Source organism: Eleutherodactylus coqui, chromosome 5 (genome assembly GCF_035609145.1).
Source record: "Eleutherodactylus coqui strain aEleCoq1 chromosome 5, aEleCoq1.hap1, whole genome shotgun sequence".
Taxonomy (NCBI): domain Eukaryota; kingdom Metazoa; phylum Chordata; class Amphibia; order Anura; family Eleutherodactylidae; genus Eleutherodactylus; species Eleutherodactylus coqui.
The window spans coordinates 72,384,659-72,411,186 of record NC_089841.1 but is presented as its reverse complement, the minus strand read 5'-3'; the positions used below and the strand labels follow the sequence as shown (position 1 = coordinate 72,411,186).

At 43.6% G+C, this 26,528-nt stretch overlaps 1 protein-coding gene across 2 annotated transcripts in view; it reads right to left on the bottom strand.

The window, feature by feature from the left end:
* The window catches only part of PLPP1 (phospholipid phosphatase 1), a 90,452-nt gene that overhangs the window by 14,699 nt on the left and 49,225 nt on the right, over positions 1–26,528 (bottom strand). For both annotated transcript variants that reach the window (XM_066602718.1, XM_066602719.1), the window contains exon 3: positions 25,786–26,066. In XM_066602718.1, the coding sequence (XP_066458815.1) occupies positions 25,786–26,066 (281 nt within the window). The remainder of the gene's footprint in view (positions 1–25,785; positions 26,067–26,528) is intronic.

Genomic DNA, 26,528 nt, shown 5'->3' with positions numbered 1-26,528 from the left:
ATTTATACTAGGAAGAGTGAAAACCCATTCACATTCATATCGGAGCTTTGAAACGTTCAGAGCTCTATGTAACACCTGCCTCCGACGCGGAGCCTGCAGAAAACCCTGGATGACAGCGCAGCATGCAGCGCTATTTTGTCCAGTGGAATTGCAGAAGCCAGAGGCACCTGTTTGGCGCATCTGTCTCTGGCACGTGTTTCGGCATTTTCATTTTCCATTTCCGAGGACAGAGCCAAACAGCAGAAACTAGCTGGACTCCAGGCCGCAGATGTGAATGGGGCCTGGGGTACCCGAATATCTGCCATCAGAAACAGCCGTAGTATAACTCCCAACAAGCTCAACTCAGGATATCCAAAGAGTCTGATACTGGCAAGAAAGAGAAGATAGGCAGCCCACAGCGTTCTTCATCCCGCTCCATAATGAGCGATGTTAACATTTTCCTGCCTACATACAGCAAAATACAAAATAGCAAACAGGACGACTTCTTGGAGACTCTTGGAAAATAAAGAGATTCCAGTAAACCTTCATGCTCAATAGAAGAAAGGGAAGAAGAGTTGCTGATGTGATTTCATCTTGGAACAAAACCCAGGCAGATAAAACTTATTGAACTCAGCATTTATGGCTTCAATTTCAACCAAAGCCTGACAAGACTACTTCATTATTTCCACCTCTGGAAAGTTCTCAACAATCTAACTGAAGCAGTCTTAAGTAGCAGTTTTTGTTTTTTTTTGGTGAGATTCCCATTGGTAAGAAAATCGTGCGAGTTTTGCAAGTTGCGAGAAGCACATAAATAAAACCCAATATTTGCAATAGGTGTATTTACATGGGTGATTTTTCTCATGCAGCGATCTAGAGCACACCACAGTCATTTCAGTCTCTACCAGGTACAGTGCTGTACATTGTATAGTGGCAGTGTCTGGCATTGCAGCTCAGTCCCATTCATCTGAATGAGACGGAGCTGCTCTCAGGAGTTGTGAACAATAAATGTGACATCACCGGTCTGAGAAGAGGCTAGAGCCTTTGCTTCTTCAATCAGCTGATTGGTGGGGACCCCAAGTGGCAAACCCTACCGATCAGCCATTGATAATCTATCCTGAAGAAAGGTCATCAAGAGTGTAGTCCTGGAAAACCCTTTGAAGACTGGGCCATAAGTCTCTATATCCTTCAGTATAGTACCAAATTATAGGGCTATTATTCCCTAAAAGCTTCAATGTGAGAATAGCTCTGCAATAAGACATCCAACAAATCCAGAATGTTCAGTCAAACTCAGATCACAATTGCAAAAACCTCCGTATTGCTCAGCGGTACTTGTAATTACAGTAGGAGCCCCGTAGACATCTAGGAGTGCTGTATGACAACTTGGAGTTTGTACATAAGTCATATGATGGTAGAGCGCATGACGGGAAATACCTGATCATTAACAGACTGGCGCATAATTAATCAAACACGATGCATATCTTTATTGTGCTTAATCATTTACCGAATGCAACAGTCAGTTGGCTTCTCTGTAAACTATTCATAGTTCCTTGGCTTGTAGAATACAGGTCATGTGTTCAATGAGCAAGAAATTAAAAAAATGATCAATTTGAAGAATTCAGTTGATCGGCAAATAAGGATTAAATATTGGCTATAGAAACAGTAGTGGTAGAATTTGGCCCCAACACAATATTGGACCTAATGAGGCAGATTTATCAATTAATGCACTCAAGCTTCTGGCTTAATTCAACGCTCCTGTCCCAGGACAGAATTTTGTCCTAAACCGGAGGATGTTGGGAGTCTATCACCTTCACTCGTTCCGCTCTGCCGTCCATCTGATCCATCAATTTGGTTCCTGGTTTTCAGCTGTCTAAGGCAGCCATGGCCATTTACACACTGTGCATTGCTCTTGGATTGGCCAGTGTTGATCATATGAGCAGCACTGGCCAATCAGAGCAAGTATACTGCATTAGTGGTCGAACACTACCAATCCACTATGGAAACCAGGTAGTCTGAAGATTGCAACAGCCATCTTGGATAGCCAAAAATGTTACCCGAAAGCAGATGCAATGGATGGTAGAGAAGTAGGAAGGGTAGTATATAGGGATGAGCGAGTATACTCGCTAAAGCACTACTCGCTCGAGTAATGTATCTCCCTGCTCGACCCTGAAGATTCGGGAGCCGCCGCGGCTGACAGGTGAGTTGCGGCGGGGAGCGAGAGGGAGAGAGAGATCTCCCCTCCGTTCCTCCCCGCTCTCCCCAGCAGCTCCCCGCCGCGGCCCCCGAATCTTCAGGGACGAGCGGGGAGATACTCCGCTAAAGCACAGTACTCGAACGAGTAGTGCCTTAGCGAGTCTACTCGCTCATCCCTAGTAGTATACCATCCACTATATTTATGAAGCCCCTGTATTTATAAAGTATCATGGCCTTTTCATCAAGATGGCATTTGGGGAGACATGGGCACATCAGTCATATGGTGCGCTTGTAATAAGTCTCCAGAGTTCTTCCTCTATGAAATAATTAACTACCATTTTCCTTTGTAAATCTCTTCAAAAATAGCCATTCCGCTACTGGAGTTAGAGGTTATCAATTTAGATTTTCAGTGACGCCAATACAGAAAGTCTGAGGAAAGCACCTTCCCCTCTTTATATCAGTTCTGATATGTTTCATGCTGACAGCCGTAGATTTCCACTAAGGAAAAATAATAAAAGGGGGACAGATACAGAACAGCGGTAAGCTATGGAACCTTCTACACCAACCAAACAACCAACTTTCAAAACTTCATATTTTCTGTGGAGTTCAAAAAGCAACAATCGCCATTCTGGCCAGATCTGCATAGTACATACGTGTATGCCCCATAATATCACAAGCTGTCTGTTCTTAGATCTCTGTGTTGTGCTGTTAGCGCTTATTCACCCGGATGGGAATCTCACGTGTTGTTGTGTATTGTTAGACATACAAAACTCGCACAAATACAAACCCCATTCCTTTGAATGAACTTCTTCACAAGAACGATTCCTTTCCCTCGCAGTGATGCTACGAGGATAAAAATCACAGCGTATTCTATGTTGGAGCGTTTGGGAGTTGCTCGGCCGGATACTGCGGTTACCCGTGCGAATGTAGCCTCACTTTGTTATCCCTCCTGGAAAGTTTTGAATAAGTTGACAGCTAGGTGTTACCAGAGGGGGAAGTGGTCCTTACATGCTCTGACACTGTCCAATCAGTGCGAACTCTGTAGGGACACACCCCCATGTGGTAACACCCAGTTGTCGGTTTTCTCTTAAAGCGGTGGTGTTGTGCCTTTCCTCGGTTATTCCTCCTGGAAATGTTATGAATAAATACTGCAGAATCACAAATTCATGTGGAGAACAAGGATAGACTACAGCAGACGTGTCAGGAGAGGAGACAAGTGCTACACAGAACAGATGCAGGTTGTCTGCTCAGAGGAGCTGGTGACCATCATTAGGCAGGGGGCTTAGGACAGACAAGGATAAGCAGCCTGAACAAGTCTGAGGGACTGGACCTTCCAACAACGCCTTGCAGCTGATTTACGTATAAGTGGCGGGGCAGGAGTCTGAATGGACACAACAATACGTATTTACACGTCACATCATCCATCTACTATTGTGCTTGATTTACATATGAAAATCATGCTGACAGACTTCCTTTAATGTGTTCTGCAGGCTGTGGTGGCCCACAACCATTGGACTTTCTGAGTGGGAGCCCACCATGTCTATCTATGTAGCCAACGTCCACTAAAGTGGAAGTTATTTCAGTAACACAACAGACTGCCTGTTATCTTACAGACGTGTTTGGGTCGCTCCCAGTCAGACAATTTAAAAAAAACAAAAAACCAAATCAATACTATTGTATATGGAATTATGAGACTTCAAGATATATAAAACAAGACTGGGGGTTAAATGTCACAGAAAGCGGCCATACTTACCGTTGTACTGATACAGGTATAGATACTTCCCAACAGCATGCACACAGATTGTACAGCAGTGCAAAATACTGATGAACAACCATTCACATATTCAAGGGGTGGCAGCTTACAATTCTACTTGCACATAGACGAAGCATATAAAGGGTGCTAGTAACACAGATGTTTAGTGCACCATGCAAGCTTACAGCCTGAATAAGGCCCCCTGTCCACGGCTGTTGCAGAATATCGCCATTGATATTCCGAAGGGGGGGGGGCGCTGTCAGGTCTCTGCAGTGAGCCTATCTGACAGATTTAGATCTTACAATCGGAGAATCGCTGCGTTATCCGTGGCCGGATTATTGCTGCAGGTAACGCAATAAACGATCACCCGTGGACAAGCAGCCTTATTAATGATGCCTCATAAGAAAACTATAAAACTAGACCTACAGAGTGCCATCAGGTATGGTACTGGCAATACAACACAGAACTACATGTGTCTTTTTTTAATCTGCCTACAAACGCCACATATCTAGGGATGTACCCACTGTGGTGGTAAAGATGTAATCTAAAACACGTGTGACAAACAGCTCCCATGTGTATACATTTTTTCTAAAAAGTATACTTTCCATACTTGGTGGCACAAGATTGTACTGACTTGGTATAATGACAAGTTGTATCATTTTCCTAAACTCAAGTTAAAGGGGTTGTCCCGCGCCGAAACGGCTTTTTTTTTTCAATAGGCGCGAGACAAACACAAGGGATGGGTTAAAAAAAAAAAAAAGTTTAGTACTTACCCGAATCCTCGCTCTGCGGCGACTTCTTACTTACCTTACCAAGATGGCCGCCGGGATCTTCACCCACGATGCACCGCGGGTCTTCTCCCATGGTGCACCGTGGGCTCTGTGCGGTCCATTGCAGATTCCAGCCTCCTGATTGGCTGGAATCGGCACACGTGATGGGGCGGAGCTACGCGATGACACGTAGAAGGGGGCGGAGCCAGAACACCGCTCGTGCCGAGACCCAAGAGAAGGGAGAAGACCCTTCTGCGCAAGCGCGTCTAATCGGGAGATTAGACGCTGAAATTAGACGGCACCATGGAGACGGGGACGCCAGCAACGGAGCAGGTAAGTGAATAACTTCTGTATGGCTCATATTTAATGCACGATGTATATTACAAAGTGCATTAATATGGCCATACAGAAGTGCTTACCCCCACTTGCTTTCGGGACAACCCCTTTAACTTGTCGACACATCTGTACGCTGTGTGTACCACATCCACCAGAAGGCGGCACACTGGCTGCCCGACTGGCAATATGACAGGCTTTCCTCCGCCAAGATACCCCATATTGTTTCTAGTCTTGGAAACCGTACGAAGAGGAAATTCCTTTGTATGTTTCAAAAGGCAGCAAGGAACAGAACATTAACACACAACTATTATCAGGAAAAAGGAGAAAAGTAAGGAAACCAAATCTCCAAATATATTAGACAAAGGGGACAAAATTTTTATATATATCTACATAGAATTATTGGCACCAGTTCAACAACCAACAAGAATAGCGAGGAAACTATACCAAAACCATAGCCTGTAGAGCAGATATGCAGAATTACAAGATTATTCACAAACACTTGAATGCAGATTGTGGCAACTGGGAAGAAGAGCTGAATTTATAGAGTCTGCATTCACCAAGCCCGATTATTAGGAGGTGCCTGCATGCTTGGTTACTTCCATTTGAAACGGCGGTTGCAGAAACTAAAGAGCTCTCCGGCGTCTTACAGAAGATTATACTTTCTTCAAATCAACTTCTCTGGATAAATAGGCGTTAATCTCCCCAAACAGAACAAGGGCCCCGATGTGCCTTGTGAGGGGGCCACTCGATCTCCCATTCTATCTCTCTCCATTCAAGTCTATGAGTTTATGGAAACAGCAGAACAAGCTCAAGAGATCTTCGCTCTACCAATAAGTAGGTTTCCAGAGACGGGACCATAACGGTCGGGCATTTATAACATCCCCTGGACGTATCAGAAAGGTCTGTTACGGTGGGTGAAAAGAAAAAAAAAACCCTTGTAAATCTTTTTTGCTACATTCTGCAGAATGTTGATCTACACAAGCAGTCATCTTCAATGTTCCCTGATGATCTCGTATAAAATTGGATCTTTGGCTGCTGAACTGGAAAATCTAAAAAGTTGCTTCTGTATAAGTGTAGGAATAAAAGCATATTAAAAGCTGACGTGATGTTCAATAATTAAACACACATGCTTGCTCCTGACTCCCTTTCAACAAACTATTGCGAAAGTAAAGTTAATCAAGAAACCCCCAGGCGATGTTATCAGAAGTGTTTTGTAAGACGGATATTGCAACAGTCATCTACTCACCTCTCCTGGTCCCCCACTGCGTCCTCCGCATCTCCCCCCTGACATTAGGTTTACAAGCAGCAGCCTGTTTACAGGATGTCACAGGCTGCTGCAGCCAATGACGGAGCTCAGCTCTTGATCACGGAGCTCTGCCATTGGCTGCAGCAGCCTGTGACGTCCCCTTTAGAGGCCGCAGCCTGCAAACAAACACTGGTCGCGGCGGACCAAGCAGTGGCACAGGAGATGCAGGGAGCTAGAAGAGGTGAGTATATGACTGTTTGCAAAACTATGTGCCCCATGCAGTAACAAAAAACTTGAATTATCCCTTTATGGGCCACCCGATTCTATAAACATAAAAAATCATCATGGCTTTGCACGGGACTATTAGCCATATAACTGCTCCAAAGTGCAAATCCAAACGACAGTAAACATGGCCATAAGCGGGGGAACGAATGATAATTTGCGCATTAGTTGTTGGTCGCTTCGTTGCAGCTCACCTATAAAATAATGGCTGGTTGGCCAAAAGTCACCTGGTTTAAAGTTACAGTCATTCATCTTTGAACAACGTAGGAATGAATTCCCATTAACGATGTTAACAAACAGCTAGAGAATAATAAGCGCTCTGTATGAAAACATTCAAGCGACTGTCGTTTGTACGCTTTCAGCGACTTCTCTGAGTATCTGAACAATAGTTAGTGTACAAGTAGCCTTATGGTCCTTTTAGATGAGCAGATTCTCGTTGGAACGAGCAAGTGAAGTCACCACTAAGTCGTTCGCATTTGTGCAGCCTGTTTACACAGGCAAATGCCTCGTTGGCTCATTCAAAGGAGAATCGTTCAGTCCCTGTATGAACGAGTAGAGGGACTGAACGATAATCATTAAGTCTGTCTAAAAACACCGGTAATTGGGCTCCTTGACAAGAAGCTGATCGCAAATTGTCATTTTGACAGGTCATCAATAACGGATCAGTAGGGAATCGGACTGCCGAATCACCAATCAGCTGGTAGAGGAGGATGGGCTCAGGTGAGCGCTGCAGCTTCTTCTTCGGCCTGAAGTACATCGGTCACATGGCTTTTCCGCAGCCGAATCTCATTCAATGAACGAGGCTGAGCTGCAATACCAGCATCCACTGCCGTTTGGCAACGTACGATGCTGTGCTTGCCCGAGTGGCATAGCCCCTTCAAACAGCTGATCAGCAGAGGGTACTGGGGGTCTGACAGATTTGATATTGATGACTTATGCAACAGCTAAAATCCGGTGCTTTGTGAACACCATCTTATGGTGCTGACAGTAAGCAGTAGATAATGGGTAGACCAGTCAAGAGATTCACAGGGCTGATCACAACATACAACTCGGCTCCGGTATCATAGGCATTCCTCACATCAACAACAGATTAGATGGTTCCATGTAGTCAGCACTAAACTCTGGACTTAGCCATTTCACCAAGCTGTAGAAACGAAGCTTTGTCTGACCAGGCAAAGATTTTCTGGTTTTCCGTTGTACAATCTTGGTTAATCGGTGCCCACAACATGCAGTTTCCTGTTCTTCGTGGACACAAGCTGGTGTCTTCTGCTGCTGAGTCCGACCACTTTAAGGCTTAACATACAGAGTTCTTCTACCACATGTAGTTATCGGAGTCACCATCATCTTCCTATCAGATGTCATTGGTTTGCCATTCTCAAATCACTGGGATTTTCTGCTTATAAACTCTAAAGATCCTTCCGTAGAAAGATGCTTGATAAAACCTTGTCAAAATAGAAGAGATTTCCCACAAGACAAGGCTCCTAACCTTACACCCACCCACCCACCCCCTCCCTTCTACCCTCCTCCCACCCCCCTTCTCCGCACATACTGGGGCAGAAACTCAAAGGAAAGTAATTTTAAAAGCCATAATGGCCTTACTGATGGAAGTATATCCTAATACTTTTGTACTATGCAATCTGACAGACAGCCTAATATAAATGCATGATTATTAGGGATGAGCGAGTATACTCGCTAAGACACTACTCGCTCGAGTAAGGTGCTTTAGCCGAGTATCTCCCTGCTCGTCCCTAAGGCCTTATTCACACGGGCTACAAAATCGCGCTACTTTGTAGCGCTACAAAAACGCATGAATGTGAAGCCCATGGTTTCCAATGGGTTCATTCATATGGGAGATGTTTTGTAGCATGTAAGAACCCATTGGAAACCATGGGCTACACATACATGCGTTTTTGTAGCGCTACAAAGTAGCGAGATTTTGTAGCCCGTGTGAATAAGGCCTAAAGATTCGGGGGCCTCCGCAGCGGACAGGTGAGTTGCGGCGGGGAGCGGGGCAGAGCGGGCGGGAGAGAGAGATCTCCCCTCCGTTCCTCCCTGCTCTCCCCCGCAGCTCTCCGCCCACGAATCTTTCGGGACGAGGGGGGAGATACTCGGCTAAGGCACATTACTCGAGCGAGTAGTGCTTTACCGAGTCTACTCGCTCATCCCTAATGATTATTACTACAAACCCTGTATGTGAACAAAGATCCTGTTTAATTGGAAAAATGTTTAATAAAAACATATTAAATCAAGATCCTTCCGTATGGACGTCTCAGCAGAGATTCTGATATGTTCACACCAAGATCATTCTATAGTCACACAGATGACGCATTTCTTTTTCTGCTGTTTGGTCTTAAAGTGGTTATGCCATTAAAGGGGTTGTCCCGCGAAACAAAGTGGGGGTATACACTTCTGTATGGCCATATTAATGCACTTTGTAATGTACATTGTGCATTAATTATGAGCCATACAGAAGTTATACACTTACCTGTTCCGTTGCTAGCGTCCCCGTCTCCATGGTGCCGTCTAATTTTCAGCGTCTAATCGCCCGATTAGACGCGCTTGCGCAGTCTGGTCTTCTCCCTTCTCTTGGGTCTCGGCAGCAGCGGAGTTCTGGCTCCGCCCCCTTATACGCATCATCACGTAGCTCCGCCCCGTCACGTGTGCCGATTCCAGCCAATCAGGAGGCTGGAATCGGCAATGGAACGCACAGAAGACCTGCGGTCCACCATGGGTGAAGATCCCGGCGGCCATCTTCGCAAGGTAAGTAAGAAGTCACCGGAGCACGGGGATTCAGGTAAGTACTATCTGTTTTGTTTTTTTTATCCCTGCATCGGGTTTGTCTCGCGCCGAACGGGGGGGCTATTGAAAAAAAAAAAAAAAAACAGTTTCGGCGCGGGACAACCCCTTTAAGCCAACACCTTTCTAGTGACTATTTTTCCACCACTTAAAAAAGATCTCCAACAGCCAGTTCATATACAAGTAGGTTAGTAACCAGCTTCAATGACTTGTGTATCTGGTAACAGATCAGGTCAATTTTCTTGAGACGGACTTAAAATACACCATGGGTGGACAAGACATTCAGCAACAGTAGCTTAAAGTTCAGCAAGTGGAATACAATTACCAGAGCAGACCAATATGGCTCCTGTAAAATAGCACCCAAAAGCCATTAACCCCTTGAGTGGCGGGTTTCCTACCACCCTGTTGTGCCCACCAGGGCAGGTTTTTTAAAATGGTCTAATCATTGAATTTCAACTAATTTTGCAGTTGCATCTCAAGAGCCATAACTTTTTCATTTTTCAATTGACATGGCCATATAAGGGCTTGTTTTTTGCGGGACAAGTTGTGATTTTTTAAACAGGGGGGAGGAAAAAAAGAAATGGGGAAAAAAGAAAAAAAGGGGCCATGTCATTAAGGGGTTAAATAATGCATTAACTTCCTTCTCTGGGTCATTACGACGCATGGATACCACATGTGTGATTGTATTTTTGATTTTTTTTTACAAAGTAAAGGGAGACAAGTGTGTTTATAATTTTTTTACTTTTTTTATTTATTTATTTATTTATTTATTTATTTTGTCCCTTTAGGGGACTTCCACAGGGACCCATCAGGACCCCTGATCACATTCCGGGGGTCCGATGGTGACAGCCCTTTACATGCTGCAGTCACATAGACTGCTGCATGTAAAGGGTTAACACAGCAGAGATCGGAGGTTTTCTCTGATCTCTGCTGTAAGAGCTGGTACCTAGCTGTCCTCTGACAGCCAAGCACCAAGCTCTCCCTGCCACAGAGACCATTGGCTTGCTGATGGTCTCTATGGCAACCTGTAAACAAAGCAGGAGATTGCCGGCATATCGGCAATATCTTCTGCTGGTTTTTCATAGCCCTTGCACTGCTCTGTGTGGGTCTGTGCAAGCAGAGCACAGTGTAACAGCTTGTGGCATTGTGCTCTGCAGCTCCCATAGTGATACATAGCCCGGAAATCTTCCGGGCTATGTCGCTATAAGCAGTGGAGCTCGTCCCGGAAAATTTCCGGGCGTGCCACTCAAGGGGTTAAAGCAACCCTTGGCTTTCAGGTCAAAAATTTATTCCAGGACAGCGGGGATAGGGAAGTATATTATCTGTAGTTCTTCTCCAATCCTTCAGTTTTCTGGCCCAGTTTTCAGCCATCCAATATTGCTGCAGCAACTTTCCAACTATCTAATGCACACTGCTTTGATTGGCCAATGCTGATCACATGAACAGCTCTGGCCAATCAGACAGTAGGTTCAGTGCATTGGTAGTCTAAAATTACCAATGTATTGTGGGGATCAGTTAGACTGAAGATGGTCTTGGCCATCTTGGACAGCCAAAACAGGGCCTGGAACGGCAGAGAACTGCAGGGGCACTTTAAGAACAGAGTGCAAATCAATAATCATTTACCAACTCAATAGAAACTGTATTCTTTATCTGTATTTAAGATGATGCATACATCATAAAATGATAAGCCAGACTCCCTTCCAAGACATTTCTGAGTAATAAGTCATAAATGAATGTTGTAAGGTGTTGTGACGGCTTGCAGGCTTCAATAACCATGTTCGTGGCTATATTACAGCTTGTTAGAAGCTCAGAGTTGGGCAGCATCCATAAAAGTACTTTCATATGCTTCAAATTACATACAGAATTATGAGGAAAAAAATTAAGATGTCCATTGGAAACTAATATGGAGGGAGGTTCCATGAACACGGGCAAAACCTTCTGATCTTGGAGGTCAAAGAGGTCCTGGTGGGCCGATCAACCTGTGTTCTGTTCAAAAACCTTCACCCGCAGTAATGGCACTCAGAGTAGGAGTTGTCATGGATTCAAAATCCATGGCAGCTTCCTTCCAAAAACAGTGCCACCCCTGGCTATAGGTGTTGTGTGGTACTGCAGCTCAACCCCATTAATTTCAACAAGCTCAGCTGCAATATCAGACACAAACCATGGACAATTATGGCATTATTCTTCAAAGAAAGCAGTCATGGCTTTTAAATCCTATACAACAGAGAATCCTTTAACTCATAAAATAAGAAAGTGTGAATTGTGTAATTAAAATCGTTAAAATAAGTGTTTAATTGCCTTAAGGGGTTTTTCCTGGACTTGGGTCAAACATAGAAGCAACAAATAAAATTTCAGGACAGCGCTCCAAGAATATAACTTTAGTGTTTTAAAGAGGTGCAGCAGAAATTATATTATAGGCTCACCTGGTGTGGATTGCCCGCTTTACAACAGGCCTCCACACCGTTGGTCCCAGTTCGCCTTCAAAATGGTGCTATTCCAATCTACCACCAGATTCCTGTGAAAGGCCAAGTTCACAGGGAGAGCGTCACAGGAAGGGCATGTCGATAACTCGGTCGCAGATAGAGGAAAGAAAAAAATTTTAAAAGGTTCCTGCACTCCTGGTGTGTGAGTAGACAAAAGGAAAAAGGTGTAGGAAAATATAACTTCTTACTTTCTGTGAGGAGTCCGCAAGCCCCAGTGGGCTACTCAAATATCCAGGTTCACTTCTAGAAAGTCACGGATTGGGCACAGATCTAGCTGGAGAGTGGGAACACTCCAGAGTTCTGTATTCCATAAAATAGGACAATACAGCCTTCACAGGTCTGTACTGCAACGCGTTTCAGGGGTCTTGTATAAAAGTACCTATACACTTGATAAAAAAGGCTGCTTTATGTTATAAGAGCTCTGAAACACGCTTAATCTTGGAAACCCCTTTAATGAGCGCTTCTCAGGAATGGGGACAGTCATAAGGCTAAGGGTTAAACTTTTTTGGGTTCTCCCATTCATTGGACAGTATCGTAAGCCAGATCATGGAGTCATAAAAACTACCTTGTTTCTCTGAAAGATGGGCTTAAGTTTTTGCTTTAACAAAAGAACTTCTGATACGTTCCATATGTTTGGATTATATTTCTGCATCAAATAACTTCTTTTTGGAATCAAAAACCTTCATTTTACGTGGTGACTGATGTACTATAGACGGAGCCGAGGAACATCCCATCCTTTGAGTGATTAATTCAAAGGCTAACTGTAAAAATGCTAAAACTTGCAAAAAAAAAGTATATTCGAATTCCAGTTCTAATCACTAGGCATGTCGAAATGCTGAACAACAGCCATAAATAAATAATATTATAGAAAGGTCACGATTACTCATACAGCCGTCAGGTCCTGGTACTGCCAGCAGTTCTTTCCAAACTTTCTTGTGCCAAGGGTTAAAATAACTTAAAGGTGTAACACCACCAAGAGAGGAAAAGTATTTACATGCCGTAAGACATATTTATATTTGGATTACCAGATGTACATCTGTTTTGGCATATCGGGATGCCAGGGCCATGACACGATTTAGCTTTTTTTTTTTTTTTTTTTTTTTTTTTAAGTGGCCCAATTGTGAAATTTTTCTTTGCTTCCCTCCATTTGGCCTATATGACAGATTTAAAAGGGTAATATGTAATATATGGTTGAGAAGAAGCTTCTAGAACAAGAAGCAAATCATTGCAGCAATCATGCTCTGGTTCGAAGAGTCTAAACTCAAAATCTGTCCAATTAACTTGTCGAGGTCTGGCCAGTGGGATTCTCGCTCATTCCAATGGAAAATGAATGCTTTCATATGGTCTTATCTCCATTGACAACCAAGACTAAAAAGTGTTGTGTTCTTGGAAGTAGCGGGGCTCCCTTGGCTGGACCCTAAGAGATCATAGTTTATGACCAGTCACACTACAAGGCAGGAGACTAGAATCGTAGTCAGACAGTGCTTGGGTAGATGCAGGCACAGTTTGGTCATAAAAAGTAAGCAGGCAGGTCAGGATGGGCAGCAGCAAAGAAAGCATGATCAAGAATAATAAAGACAAGTAGACACCAAACAAAACTGCAACAAACACACAGTTTTCGGATGGGGGAAGAGTCCCTAACCCCTGAAAGATGCAGCCTTGTTTTTCTAAATTTTTTCTTTGCCACTTTAAAACAATCATAACCCTTTGATTTATGAATCAACGTAGCTTTCTGAGGGCTTGTTTTTTGCTGAACAAATTGCATTTTTAAAATGGTACTATTTAGTTTATCATATAATGTACATAAAAAAATTCTAAGTGGAGTAAAATGGAAATAAATGAAATGCTGCTATTTTTTGGGTGGGGTCTTATTTCTATGGTATACAAACAGCAGCAAAAATGACAACTTTATTCAATGGGCCAGTACAATTACTAGAATACCCAAACTTTATTTATTTGCTGTACTACTTTTTAAAACATAAAAACATCTTTGGAAAAAAATTATCTTCCGCTGCCATAACTTTATTTTTGCGTCGACATAGTTGTGCGAGGGCTACTTTTTCGCAGGACGTCCAATACTTTCTATTGCTACCATTTCGAAGTACATATGACATTTTGATTGCTTTTTATTACATTGTTTGTTGAAGATGGGGTGACCAAAAAAAGTGCAATTCTGGCATTGTAGATTAGTTTTTTCTGATAACGTTCACCGTGCGGGGTAAATAATGCCCTTTCCCTGGGATTTGATAGGCTCCATGGAAGGTACAATAAACCAGCACATTAAGAGACTAGAACAGAACTAAGTAACAGACTCAATAGGGTAAGTTAGGTCAAGTCCCCTAGTGCAAGCACCGACTCATGACTGACTCCTAGGGTGACATAGGGTAAAGCAGGAATACAAACCGTTCAGTGTAGCGATCTCGCCAGTGTATGCCACAGGGCGACTGTGGTAAAGTGCAAGCCACACTTACAATATAGCCTGCAGCAGAAGGCTGCTGAGACTGGACACAGTGCAGACAAGTCGAAGCATTTGTAGCCAGGAGGAAATATTCAGAACCGTAACATTTTACTACAGCTATCATTCATCATCCCAACAAAAAGACAAAAAAAAAAAAGTTGGACAGTGAGCATTAAAGGGATCCTCACGGTTTCTGTCCTGCGACCGAAGGGATAGGTGGTATATACTAGAATACCTGCACAGGTTCCTCTATCTGCTGGTTTTTGGATCCCCTTTTTGGCTGATACAATCTTCAGACTATCCTCATCAATGCACTATGGAGATTTGGTAGACTACTTATGTACTATGCCTACTCTCTCCTTGGCCAGTGCTGCTCACATGATCACCACTGGCCAATCAGAGGGCAGTGCACACAGTCTGCATTAGCTAGATAGAAAATTGCAGTGGCCATCTCGGATTGTGGAAAATCTGGACCAGAACGGGCAGCTTGGCCGGACGACAGAGAAGAACAATTGCAGATAATACACCCCAACCCCTCCGGACCAAGGAAAGAATTATGTCCTGAAACTGGAGAGTAGCTTTAACATAAAATGATCCTTCCACAATATAACAGTGTCACATGCATTTTAGCAATGCAAGTCCCTAGCAGGGCTCATAATATAGTTCCTTATCTCCAACACAGTAGGACAAACTTAGGAAGCCTTCGAACGGTTGAGTATTTTTTTCTGCACTTACAAATTTAGCACATATGGTGTTTTTTTTGTTTAGTTTTTTTACATATTTTTGAGGAGGTCATATGGGTTGGACTCAAGGTCACTGCCAATAGCCAGAATAAGTTGGAATACAATAAGCATACAGAGAAACGTATGCACGGTCACCTCTATTATGACACATAGGAGGACCTTTAAAGCAACAGCAGAAGTTCAAGCACTGAAACTCCTTGTGATGTTACCTTCTCCTATGTCAGCAAAGGGAAAGCCCCTCTGAATGGTTTAATTATCTTATCAGAAAAAAAGTTGCCATTTCTCCCGACTTGAAGACTATAGATTGCCTGGCGAAGAAGATGAAGAACGAAGAGAAGACAAAAATCAGTGTAGTGCAGCCATAAGAAAATATTAGGCTTTGCAAGCTTTCACTTCATGATAAAGCGAATATTTCTATAACCAAGAGAAGTTTATGTTTTTCCTATACCTTCCACTTACCGCACAGACTAAAAAGGAGGACGAAATTAAAAAATGATGCAGGAGAGATGTCCTCAAAAAAAAAAAAAAGTTATGTGACCCTCAATTCATGAGTCCCCCCACACAGCTAGGGATTATGTCTGGAAAAGCTTACATGACTGTGGTCAGTAACCATGGTGAGCTGGCACCGCGGGTCAGGTATGCCAAAATAGCAGACAGCATGTCTTTTATGAATCCATTTTTTTCGGATATCATAATACACCTTTTTGGCCATAAAATAATTTGAAGTTTTATAAATTCTCTAGTCAGTTTGAAAATTTAGGACACAATTTGTTACTCATCCTGTGCGAACCTTCACTGAAAAGAGACCTAAAAACGCACTTCAGCTGGCTGTACGCTAGTGATTGTTTGGCATGACAACAGATTCTGACCAATTCTTGTTATTGATCGACCTTATTCCATGACACGATGGCCAAAGACAGATACCCGAAAAAGTCAACCTGTCCTGTTGAAATTTTTTCTTAATCCATTGCTGGATGCCGTCACTGGCAATACTTGTTTGTTCAGTATAACATATGAGCACCCCATCCATGCGAGCCAAGCCCTAGGCACAGATCAAGGGGAAAAGGTCAATCACCAATTTGTTGTTTTACAGTATTTTTCAGGGACTGTGAAGAATAAGTAGTTCAGAAAATGTATGTCCTAATCACTGTTGGCAAACCTTAAAGTGAACTTCCAGTTTCAAATTCCATCTCAAGACTGGAGGGGGCAGGTAGTATATTAAAACCTGTGGATCCCCTCTGCCATCTGTCTGATTTGGCGGTTCCAGGTCTCATTTTCAGCCATTCAAGATGGTCAGCACAATCTTCAGCCTACCAAATCCCCATTGTGTGTTGGCAGTGTTAGGCCTCATGTCCATGGGATAAATAATATTTAAAATCCGCAGCGTTTTTCCTGCACGCGGATCCGCGCCCCATAGGGATGCATTGGACACCCGCAGGCAGTTAAATACTTGCAGATGTCATTTTTCCCTTCAGGCGCAGATCTGCGTGCGGGAAACAAACCGCGACATGCTCCATTTTCGTGCGGGTCTCCCGCGGGGACGGCTCCCGCAGGCTTCTATGGAAGCCGTCCGGATTCGCGCAACACCTGTACCAGAATTAAAACTCACCTGTCCGGATGCTGCGGATCTTCAGCCGTCGCGGCCGGATCTCCTTTCTTCGGCCCGGCGCATGCGCGCGGCATGCTGCCGGCGTGCCGAGCACATCCGCCGGGCCGAAGAAAGAAGATCCGGCTGCGACGGAGGGGAGACCTGCAGCGTCCAGAACAGCTGAGTTTATTCTTATTTTTAGCCTCATGTCCGCGGGGCAGGAGGGACCCGCTGCGGGATTCTCCATGAAGAATCCGCGGCGGGCCTGATTTTCCCCGTGGACATGAGGCCCAAGACTACTAATGTACCATGCCTGCTCTCTGATTGGCCAGAGCTGCTTACATGATTAGTAATGGTCACTGATATAGCAGTGCACAGTGCGCATTAGGTAGTTAGAAAATTGCTGCAGCCATCTTGACTGGCAAAAAAAATAGGGCCCAGAACTAGTGGATCGGAGGGGCGGTAGAGAAGAACAACTGCAGATCATATACCTTCACCCTGTCCTGCAATAGAATTTAGTCCCAAAATTGGAGGGCTGCCTGAAAGGTTTTGGAGCCGGCACATATCAAGAAGAGAATTTCCTTCCCAGACTAGAAGACTTCCAGGGTCAAACCAGAAGAGCAGCTCAAGGAGCTTAATCCATTTAGGAAACCCAACAGTAAAGCACCCCAGGTCCCAGCCTTCCAGGTTCTAATGTGGATGAATTATGATTTTCTTTGCTGCCTTGGGGGATATTTAACAAGATTGACTACATTTCGTGATTCAGACTAAGTCATCTGATTCACAGTAGCTTCAAGGCAACTTTCATTCCTGTGCACTGCCCATACCAGTCCTATGATCTACACGTTTGCTTAGACCACATTATGAGTTATGGCTTCCTGAAAGGAAAAAGCATAGGAACTAGTCAGCATTTTTAAACATGGTTAAAATGGGGATGTAAACTGTAAAACAAGGACCAGTTCTTTCCACTGCCTTTACATCATCAGGTAACGAGAACCTGAAAACTTCAAAAATAAATCATTCTTTATACATATCGTTTGAGACACCTAGTCAAATTAAGAAGCAAAATTATAGACATTCTTGTCTCATATTTGCTGGCAAGATGCCGGGCGCATTCATATAAGATGAGGAGATGGTTCTTTGTCGTTTGCTCTATGAAAAGTGTAAAAATAGGTGCTAGAGCAAAAAGGTAAAAAAAAAAAAATATGCATAATGCACTTTAATTATATACTGACATTTTAAGGAACTTAAAAGCACTACCCTGAGATTCAAGGGAATGTGGCAGAGCTGCAATACCAGACACCACCTATAGAGTAGCGCTGTATAATCTCTGACTGTCTACTTAATATTTTGCAAGTTATTCCGTTGCTCCTATTCTGCCCACCAATAAAGATTACAAAGGGAACTTGTCTCTACGTTCATGCTGTCCGAATCAAGGGCACTAAGGACTTGGGACAGCCTTGTATGTTTGATACTGAAATGAGGTTTCTGACCGAAAATAAAAATAAAATGACATTTAGAAAATGGGCTCCGTACGGGGGCTCAAACTCATGGGGTGGGCACACTAGCCCTCTTCCTGCCAGGATCACTCAGGGTTTATTTGAACAAGTGATTTTCTTCTCTGTGCTGTACATGCCCTGCTGACAGCCAATGGGGCTATACAAAAAACATACATTTTTGGTTTAAAGTCAGTTTAATCAAATCACAGCATTTCCGGTTCTGGTTTAAGGTCTCTGATGGCAGTCGCCCATTCAAGCCAACGGGTGTGAAAAAAAATGCAGATGACACAGAAAAGACATAAAAGAAGGACACATGCGATCTATACAGATGTAATTACACAGGCATATACATGCATTAAAATCAGCCCACTTTTTACGCACCGAATTGGATACACTTGTGTAAATAAAGCCTTTGGTATCTCCCCGTTTGTGTATACTGAGGGACCTGTCAAAGGTACTGTTGTATTATGTCTTTACCGGAAGCTAGGGGCTGACCGGCCGATTGGCTAGTACTGCGGCAGGGAGGGAGGAGACCGAGAGCCAAGGTGTTGTAGCGACAGCAGGGAACACTAACAGTGGGGCCAGCTTGTTTCCCCCCCTGATGCCGAACTCCTCTCTCTGGCCGCGGCACTAGCCAGAATCGCGGTCACTGAGCTCCCCGCTGCTTTCCCCAGGGGATTGGCACCTCCACTCCCATGCTCGCCATTGCCCGCTGTAAAGGTGCTCCACGCTCCTCTCCCCTCCTGCACTGCCATCTGGCCTCCCGTTCCCCCTACGGCCGCTGTAGCCGGGAGAGCTGTCACTGGGGTCCCCGCTCCTCTCCTTGCCGGACTGCCATCTCTGCTACTGGTCCCTCTACAGCCAAGACCGCTGTCAGTATGGTGCACGCTCCGCTGCACCGCCATGTGCGCTCTGGTTACCCCTGCGGTCGCTGCAGCCAGGACCAGAGCGATCGCCCAAGATGATGTTATGCTGCCAGGGACGGGTCGCATTGGATGCAGGGTTAGGGTTAGTTTAAGTGTTAGGCTTACATTATTAGGTGTAAACAGCTATAAACGAAGCCTAACACTTTAACCCCTTCCAATCCAATTTGTATCCTGGTTTTCCTAGGGGGCTTACTCTTTTTCTGCAGTTACACAACAGCAGTATATGTTGGCTAAAGTCAGTACTGCATGAGGTGACACGTTGGATAGGCTCCAACAGCAGAGAGGCTGGCAATATACAGTAAGAGAACCCCGACAGTCGTCTTCCAACATCGGAGCTGTACAGCCTTAAATCATAATGTCTTCAGAGGTCAGACAGTGGATTGGAAAGGGTTAGCTAACCATAACCCTAACCCTCCATTCCAGGCAAAAGTCACTATGCACGCTGCTAGGACCTTGCACCAGGCAGCCAAATCAGTAGCTTCTGGGCGAACACTGGGCGGATACAGCCCATCACTAGGTCTCAAACTTGGTGGAGACAAGGTACAACAGTGTCCTATCAAACAAGGAGATATCCAAGTTATGTAGGTAGGTCAGCAGGTAGAGCCCCTAGGAGTCTGGGCCCTGTTCAGAGCCGATTTTCAAAGTAAGTTTCCTCTGAAACCCTGCAGTATTTCAGTATAACACATACAAAGCTGCACTATATGCCTATCCCCAGTTTACCTGTTGACAGGTTCCCTTTAATATAAAGGGAACCTGTCAAGTTGTATTTTTTCAGTAAAACCCTGTTTTTATGCTAGAATATAACTAACTAGCACACACTCATCTCTCCTCGCTGTGTCCAACACCGCCACTCTGGCTGAACTTTGTCATTGGCTGCAGCCCCTATAACATCCCGGAAATTGGGTAGTCCTATAGCCTGTAAGCAAAGGAGCGGAGGACTGAGCAACACAGTGGGAGCGAGGGGAGTATATGCTGGTTAGTTATGTTATAGTATGGGGAACAATAGTAGACCAGCAGGAGTCTATCGCCACAGACCCAAGACCAACATCTAACAGCAGTTTCCCAAAACCAGCACACTTGTACACGGAGCCGATTTTGGCAGTAAGCAGACACTCTGCCCTTACTGCAGTGGCCAGGCTTGGTATTGTAAGCCAAGTTTCCATTCATTTCAATGGGAACTCTGCCTGTGATACCACACCTGGCCACTTCAGTAAAAATGGAGCCATCTGCTTCTTGTCAAAATCAGCTGAGTGCATCAGCCCAGCAAACAGCTGTTCGGCAGACATCCTCAGCAATAGACCCCTGCTGATTTAACATTCATTACCTGCCCTGAGAATAGGCTATGAATAGTTTATAACCAGACGAACCCCTTAAGTATCAGATCATATTGAACAGAAAGTCTTGAAAAAAAAAAAAAAAAGGTTGAGAACCAACCATCTATCGCCAAGAAATGCAACTTAAGCCCCACCCCCAGCAGCTCCCTAGCTTAAATAAAAAATAATTTTATATTATAATATATATATATATATATATATAGTGAAGGGACAGATGGGCCTACATTTTTACAGCTAGGTTTCACAAGATCGTTTCGGGAGCTTGCAAAACTCTTACAACGTGACAGACAGGTGTTTTCTGGGTTTTTTTTCAGTTGTAGGTTTAGATTCCCTTTAATGCTCAATTTTGGAAATAATTTAACCTGTGGGATAAGTGATGTAGTAAACTGGGAGTAGTGGGATTAAAGTGTTGTCCCTGTTTTGCATCAGATATTTGTAACAAGGGATTTATTTTTTTTTATTCTTTGGAAAACAGATGTTATTTTTTAAAATGTCGACTTCCAACAGCACCATACTTGGCCACATAAATCTAAACTGATCGCATTGCCAGATGATGCAGATAACAGGAATCTGTCAAACTGCCCGGCTTCAAGCAGTAAGAGAAATCCTACGATGTGACAAGCAGCCTTCCAATGCACTTGGGAGCTGTTATCTATGGAAAATTCAAAAAATAGGAGTTTAAGACTTTAAGCCGGGAGTAAAACACATTACAAAACTGTATACTAAGAACTAGTAAACCATTAGTTCTACAATAGCAACATGTACTATACTTTATAAATCGATCCACAATCTCCCCCCCCTACCTTTCTTGCTCTGATGATAACCTCTTATCTAAATATGAATGGGAAAAGAAGTAGGCTGCCTGTCCACGGGCAGGTTTTCATTGCGTTCCCTGCGGCGATAATCCGGCTGCAGGAAACACAGTGAAAGCTCTCCATAGTGTTGCTATGGAGAGCGCTTCCCCCCTGCCCATGAGCGGCCGACGAATCGCAGCACGCTGTGATTTGCCGCGATTGTCCGCGGTCAGCCTATCTGGAGCTGGCAGACCAGCGGAGATCCGCCTGCCAGCTATTGCTCCCGGGCGGCAGATATCCGCTGCGGGATACCGCAACGCCCGTTGACAGGCAGCCGTATAGAGGCGAATGTTTCAAGTGGAAAAATGCCTTACAAGTGAATAACCTAAAAATTAGAGATGAGCGAGCATACTCGCTAAGGGCAATTACTCTTGGAGCCATCTGCTGCTGACACGGGTGAGAGGTGAGTTGCGGCAGTGAGCAGGGGCGAGAGAGGGAGAGATCTCCCCTCCATTCCTCCCCGCTCTCCCCCGCCGGCCGAACCTTTTCTCCCGAGCGGGGAGGTACTTGCTAAGGGCAATGCTCGATTGAGTAATTGCCCTTAGCGAGTATGCTCGCTCATCTCTACTAAAAATATGTATACAGTAAAATTCTCATTCATATGCTAAAAGCCTAATCTTGGTAGCGGTTTCATTGTTTGACTGTCCATGTTAAAAAAAAAATAGACATATTACATTTTTCACACTAGCAACAGACAATTCCTTGTCTCAAAAGATTACTTTTTAGCTTTGCTGTGTAGATTGGAACCTGGTCAACAGAGTCCTCTCATTATTGAGGTACAGAGTACTGCATGTCAGATGGCAGTTCTATTGTACTGCAGGATAGATACACCGTACAGCCAAGGCTCAGTATAAAGCCCTGTTGCTACTTGCTGGTCAGAGAGGATAAGTACCACATTTCTATCTGGGGATTGACAGTTCTCTGACCATTGAAAGAGAAGCAGTCATCACCTATAAGCATTATAAACTAAGCTTATGGGCTTATAAAATGAGGGTCGAGGAAGAGTCAAAGGATGTGCCATTTGTTCTTACTCTGCTACAGTTACCTCACTATCAGCCCTGGAAGTTGGCAGACAGTCAGTGCATCAGACCCATCTCTGCCATCAGTGCGCCTGTACATCCATAGTCAACAGTGTGTGCGTGCGCACCTATGGTAGAGATGTATCCGATTCACGGATTACCCACCAACTTCCAGGGCAGATAGCAAGGAAACAGAGAGTTGGGCAAGTATAAAAAGAACATCCCTGGACTTTTCAACCCTCTCCTATCAGCCCATAAAGTTAGTTTAGTTTCTGGCATTTATAGGTTATGACAGGTTCCCTTTAACTGCCCATAAAGCACTCACTATGAAGTCCATTGCCTATACAGACAATACAGGAAGGACGTGCCTGGGTCCAACATAGCCCCCCGTGGACAAAAAAGAAAAATTATAATTATATATATATATATATATATATATATATATATATATATATATATATATATATATATATATATATATATATATATATATATATATATATATATATATATATTTTACACACATATACACACACACACACACACACACACACATCACATTATTTCCCATTTATAGACTTACATCTAATAAACAAGGTTTTGCACGACTTAGTTTCGTTTTGTGGCATTCCCTACTCATAGCCTCTTTTTTAGGTTTTATTAAAACCCTTTAATGAAACTGAAATCAAGTACATGATAACTTCCTACAATTAGTAGGATAGGTGTGATATCTGTGAGGATACACTTTTACAAACTGGCTCTGGATCCACCCAACACAGAAAATAAAACCCTCCACTTCCTATAAGACGTGAATAATTATAGGCAGAGACCATTAATACCGGGGGATCTATAAAATGTGAGAAATCATCTATTCGGCACTAGGTGTGCCATTACACACTGCACAGCGCCCCCCCATTCTTATGTTGGCGGTCATCTAAAAGTCTTACTGCAACACCCATTTCTACATTAGTCCTAAGGCTGAGAAGTTCTGTAGTTACGTTTATAGCATGTATGTCTTGGTGGTGCGATGTAGCTAAGCTGACAATCCTCCAGACAAGCCAGGTACTAAGACTATGAGCGGGGTTTCTGAGCGCTTTACCGTAATGTTGTGTTCTGCACAGCATCGCTCAGGTTACATTTAATTATATTAACAGCCGCAGCTCCCCAATATTCATGAAAACCATTAGTGCAACCAGCCAAGAACCAGCGGAGTGGTATGTCGTATTGTGTATACAGCTGAGGAGAGACTTACTGCCGCTGTATATACAATATATACACAGTATAAAGTACTAGCTGCACAATTCTGGTTAGAGTATTTCTTACAATACGATGCTAAACCAAAAGGGAGTTCAAACACTGAAACTAAGTCCTCATGCACACGACTGGAGTATGGCCAAGTCCAGAACTAATACAATATAACAATACTAAGTCAGGTACGAAATTACAGGGCAAGAACAAGTTATAATGCAGACAACTGCAAGTAACAACAGATAACGGAATATATGTCTTCACACCTTATCTTGGCTAGGTGGAGAAACTTTCCATGACCAAATACTTGTCTTAATAGAGGAAAGAATAAAAAAAGCAAAAATACAATGGCTTCACGGCCAAAAATTCAAACACAACTATTTACATTTTGGGCCATGTGCTTGAACCCCAACAAGGACTATTAACACAATTACAGCTCAGTTGCAGAGTGTTTGAGCCGGCCATACAAAGACCCCAAACACATTAATGAAATGTTGTCCAAACGTGCCGATTTTGGCGGGACCTGCCAGGTATCATATGCGTATGGGGCCTATTGGCTCTGTTGGAAGACAGAATCCTCAGCACATTGACTTGCAACACAGATTGTTTTGTTTTCCGTGGAGGCAAGTTGCTACCAGAGTTGTGTCAGCATCTTACACCCTTCACCTCAAAGATAAAACATAAATGCTGAGCCCAACTTGTGAATGGGGGACTCAAAAAAATAAGTTGACAAAGTTTTATTGAATATAGACACTAACATGGACTTTCAGATTAGCCGAGCTATTAGGTTTATGGATATTTCTGGGGAAACTAAGCATCAGGTATGCTGAAATTAAACATGCCCAATCCTAATGCATGCTGATGGTAGACTATGCCCAACTTCAGGCTAACGTATACGATTATCTTCGGTAGTATAACCCTATGACCAGAACTTTCCTACGTACTGTACTTTAGAATTAATCAGGTGCCGACGCTAATGGGCTGTGATACAAAACAGGCACACGGCTAACAAATAGGTCTAAAGTTGGTCTTCATGTCAGTAACTCAAGACCAACTGCTGCTATCATGGCTTCTTGCGCAGGTGCTGTTGTCTATGCCACTGTCCTTGCATTATAAGCACAAAGCTTTCCAAAAGGTGATAGAATTTGTATAAAACATAGAGAATTTTTGGGGGGGCATTTAAAGGGCCTGAAATGTACATCCCTTTCCCCTGTGTGCCTGTCATTTTATAAAAAAATAATAAGAGAAAAAAAAAAAGAAGTTGTGGCATACCATATTTTCTCCTGAGAACAAGAGATATAACAGGGAGACTATAAAATGGTCTAAGATGAAATGGCCTTTGGTGCCCCCAGCAACCTATCATTTCATATTTTGTCTTTGAAAACGTTAAGCTGCTCTGTGATTGGTTGCTTTGAGCATCGAAGACATTTTTCAATGTAGACAGTTTTACAAATCTCCCCCTTAGTGCCTCACGCTCTCTCTACAAGTCCGCAATACCTACCCATAAAGGCTCTATGTGGAGTCTTTTCCTTACTAAGTTGTCCCCTGTCCAATCTATCCACGGCGCAGAAACCAGGCTCATCTTTGTCCAACTGCTACACTGATGACTCCACCCTGTGCCAGTCACTGCATTGGCTGCCAGTCCAATTCGCCATACAACGTATCGCTCATGTCCATAAAGCTCTCCACAGTGCAGCACTGCCCTACTTACCCTCCTTCATCTCCTTCAACCACCCTAGCCGTGCTCTCTGCTTTACTAATGATCTCAGGCTAACAGCCTCTGTAATCAAAACTTCTCACTCCCATCCCCAAGACTTTTCTCAAGCTGGACCAGTTCTCTGGAATGTGCTACCGTAGACAATCAGGTTAATCACCAATACCCACAGATTTAGGCATGTCCTAAAAACACCTCTCTTAAGGGAGACCGACTGCATCCTTTAATCTAACTCTTCTCTGCTTACCCCTCTTATAAATTCTTCTTTTAAATCAGATCCGTTAACTCTGCTAACCAGCGAGTATCACAAGAAATAGAGGTTTGGGTTAATTGCAGTGGAGATATACAATACCTGTAGGTGGAAATGTAGACAATCCATTTACTCAGAAAGCAGGTGAAGCAAGACATGAAATAAGAGTCCCTCAACCACAGTTGAGTAATGATTAAGATAAGAGTCCCTGGTAACCAGAGTTGAGTCAAGTCAGTTGAGTAACGGCTTCTATCACCAGATGAAAGTTCCTCTATTATAGTCAGTAATAAAACATGAAAGTGAATGATTGTACTCACCGCCCTTCACTCGACATCACAGGATCTCCTAGACAAACAAAGTTCTCGATGTAGCCTGCACTGCAGTTGATTCTGTTCCAGTCCGGTTTACAAACATCCAAAAAGTGAGGCCTTAGGCGACCGATGGTGTACTTGGCGATATCAGTCAGCGACTGACTTACTGCAGCTCCAAAGATGAACGTGCCGATGGATTTGTAAATAGTGGCTACATAGTGATTGCTGATGAAACCATTAGACTGCAAGCGGTTATAAAATACCGACAGGGCTTCCCCTAAAATTATCTGCAGGAAAGAGAGATGAAGGTTAATAGAATGTTCAGGGACCCGGAAAAGATAGCCTGTAGATTCTAACAGTTCTATAGATATTAATGTAGTTTTGAGATACAGACAGACATTTTAACATGGAGTTTTTGGGGGGTTTCTTTTTTTTTTTATAAACAAGGTATAAAGGCACCAGATAAAAAACCCCTAAATGTAGATGTGTTACATGTTATAATGACGTCATTAAAGGCACTGGGGATATATATTTTTTTTTTACTTAAATGCATGTATGTGACTCCAAATGGTTTTTTCTTCAACATTGTTTAAAAAAGAGTTATACCAGAATTTCAAGTGATCTCCTAAGGGATAACTTGCTGGTCAGTGGGGTCTCACTGCTGAGCCCTTCCCACCCGCCGATCTCAGGAATAGGGATCCAATGTCTCAGGGTTACTGTATTCCCTGGAGTGAGGTGAAGACTGAGTG